The sequence below is a fragment of the Cariama cristata genome, unplaced genomic scaffold (assembly GCF_000690535.1).
Source record: "Cariama cristata isolate BGI_N322 unplaced genomic scaffold, ASM69053v1 scaffold15623, whole genome shotgun sequence".
Classification (NCBI taxonomy): Eukaryota; Metazoa; Chordata; class Aves; order Cariamiformes; family Cariamidae; genus Cariama; species Cariama cristata.
This window is the reverse complement of record NW_009607942.1, coordinates 437-1,442: the sequence shown is the minus strand read 5'-3', so window position 1 is coordinate 1,442 and position 1,006 is coordinate 437. Positions and strand designations below refer to the sequence as shown.

Below are 1,006 nucleotides of genomic sequence, written 5' to 3'. Positions count from 1 at the left end.
ACCACCCTGAAGGGCAGCACCGAACCCCAAGGTCCCTCTGCCCCGCAAGCCCCCAGCCTCGCGCGTGGTTTTTGCTGGTTACTCCGAAGCGAGATCGGGACCCCCCTCAACCCCAAATCCCCTCCCAGCTCCCCAAAACAGGGCCCCTGCCCCCATCCCCTCCTACCTTGTAGGCTCTGATGAAGCGCATGAACATGGGGAAGAAGGTGGTGGGGGGACTGGTCTTGGGGTTCTCCCCAAAATACTCCACAGCCGATTCATACGCCTCCTGCGGGCAGAGACACCCCGATCGAGGGGGCTGGGGTTGGGCAGCCGTACCCCATCGCCCACCGCCGCCTCCTTCCAGCCTCTCCCACCTTGCCGTCCCCTTCTGTGTCCCACTCCCAGCTTTCCTGCTGGAGCCATGTCCCAACCGGGATCCTCTCCCATGGGGCAGAGGTGTGAGCAGGGGCACCCCAGGGTGTCCCCACAAAGGAATGAGCGGGCCCAATCCTATCCTACCACCCTGCACCCACCTTGGCAGTTTTGCTGTCAGCCTGCAGCTTCTCCATCACCTCCAAGTTGACCTTGAGGAAGTCCTTGAGCGCGAGGCTGTCGTCCTGCCGCATGAACTCCTTACGGGTCAGCTCCATCCCCTGCTGCAGGCTCCGCACGTCCTGCAACACGCTGTCCAGGGAGACTGCGGGGAGGGCGAGCAGCACCGGAGTCAGGGCAAGCTCAGAGAGCCTTCGCCCTGGGGCTGCAGCTTGCCGTGACCCCCCCAGCCCAGTGCCCGGGGGGGGGCTACCTGTGCCCGCCTTGTCCAGGAAGTGCAGCTCCGTGTGGAAGCCGGTCAGCTCCGGGTACTTCTCCATGATCACCCGCACCAGGTAATGGAGCAGCGTTTGCTTGCGATCCGTCGACTTCATCTCCAGCAGCTGGGAGAGAGCAGAGTCAGCCCCGGCCCAGATCCCACCGCCCCACCTCACCCCTGCTCAGGGCAGGCTCTGGGGGCCCTCTAGCCCCA

At 64.7% G+C, this 1,006-nt stretch overlaps 1 protein-coding gene across 1 annotated transcript in view; it reads right to left on the bottom strand.

Annotated features, from left to right (window-relative positions):
* The window catches only part of LOC104159124 (formin-like protein 1), a gene marked incomplete at its 5' end in the record, with an annotated part of 2,274 nt that extends 1,357 nt beyond the window's left edge, over positions 1 to 917 (bottom strand). Inside the window, 3 exons of the mRNA XM_009696945.1 lie at positions 167 to 268; positions 516 to 679; positions 788 to 917. Of these exons, the coding sequence (XP_009695247.1) occupies positions 167 to 268; positions 516 to 679; positions 788 to 917 (396 nt within the window). The remainder of the gene's footprint in view (positions 1 to 166; positions 269 to 515; positions 680 to 787) is intronic.
* Positions 918 to 1,006: the final 89 nt, after the last annotated feature.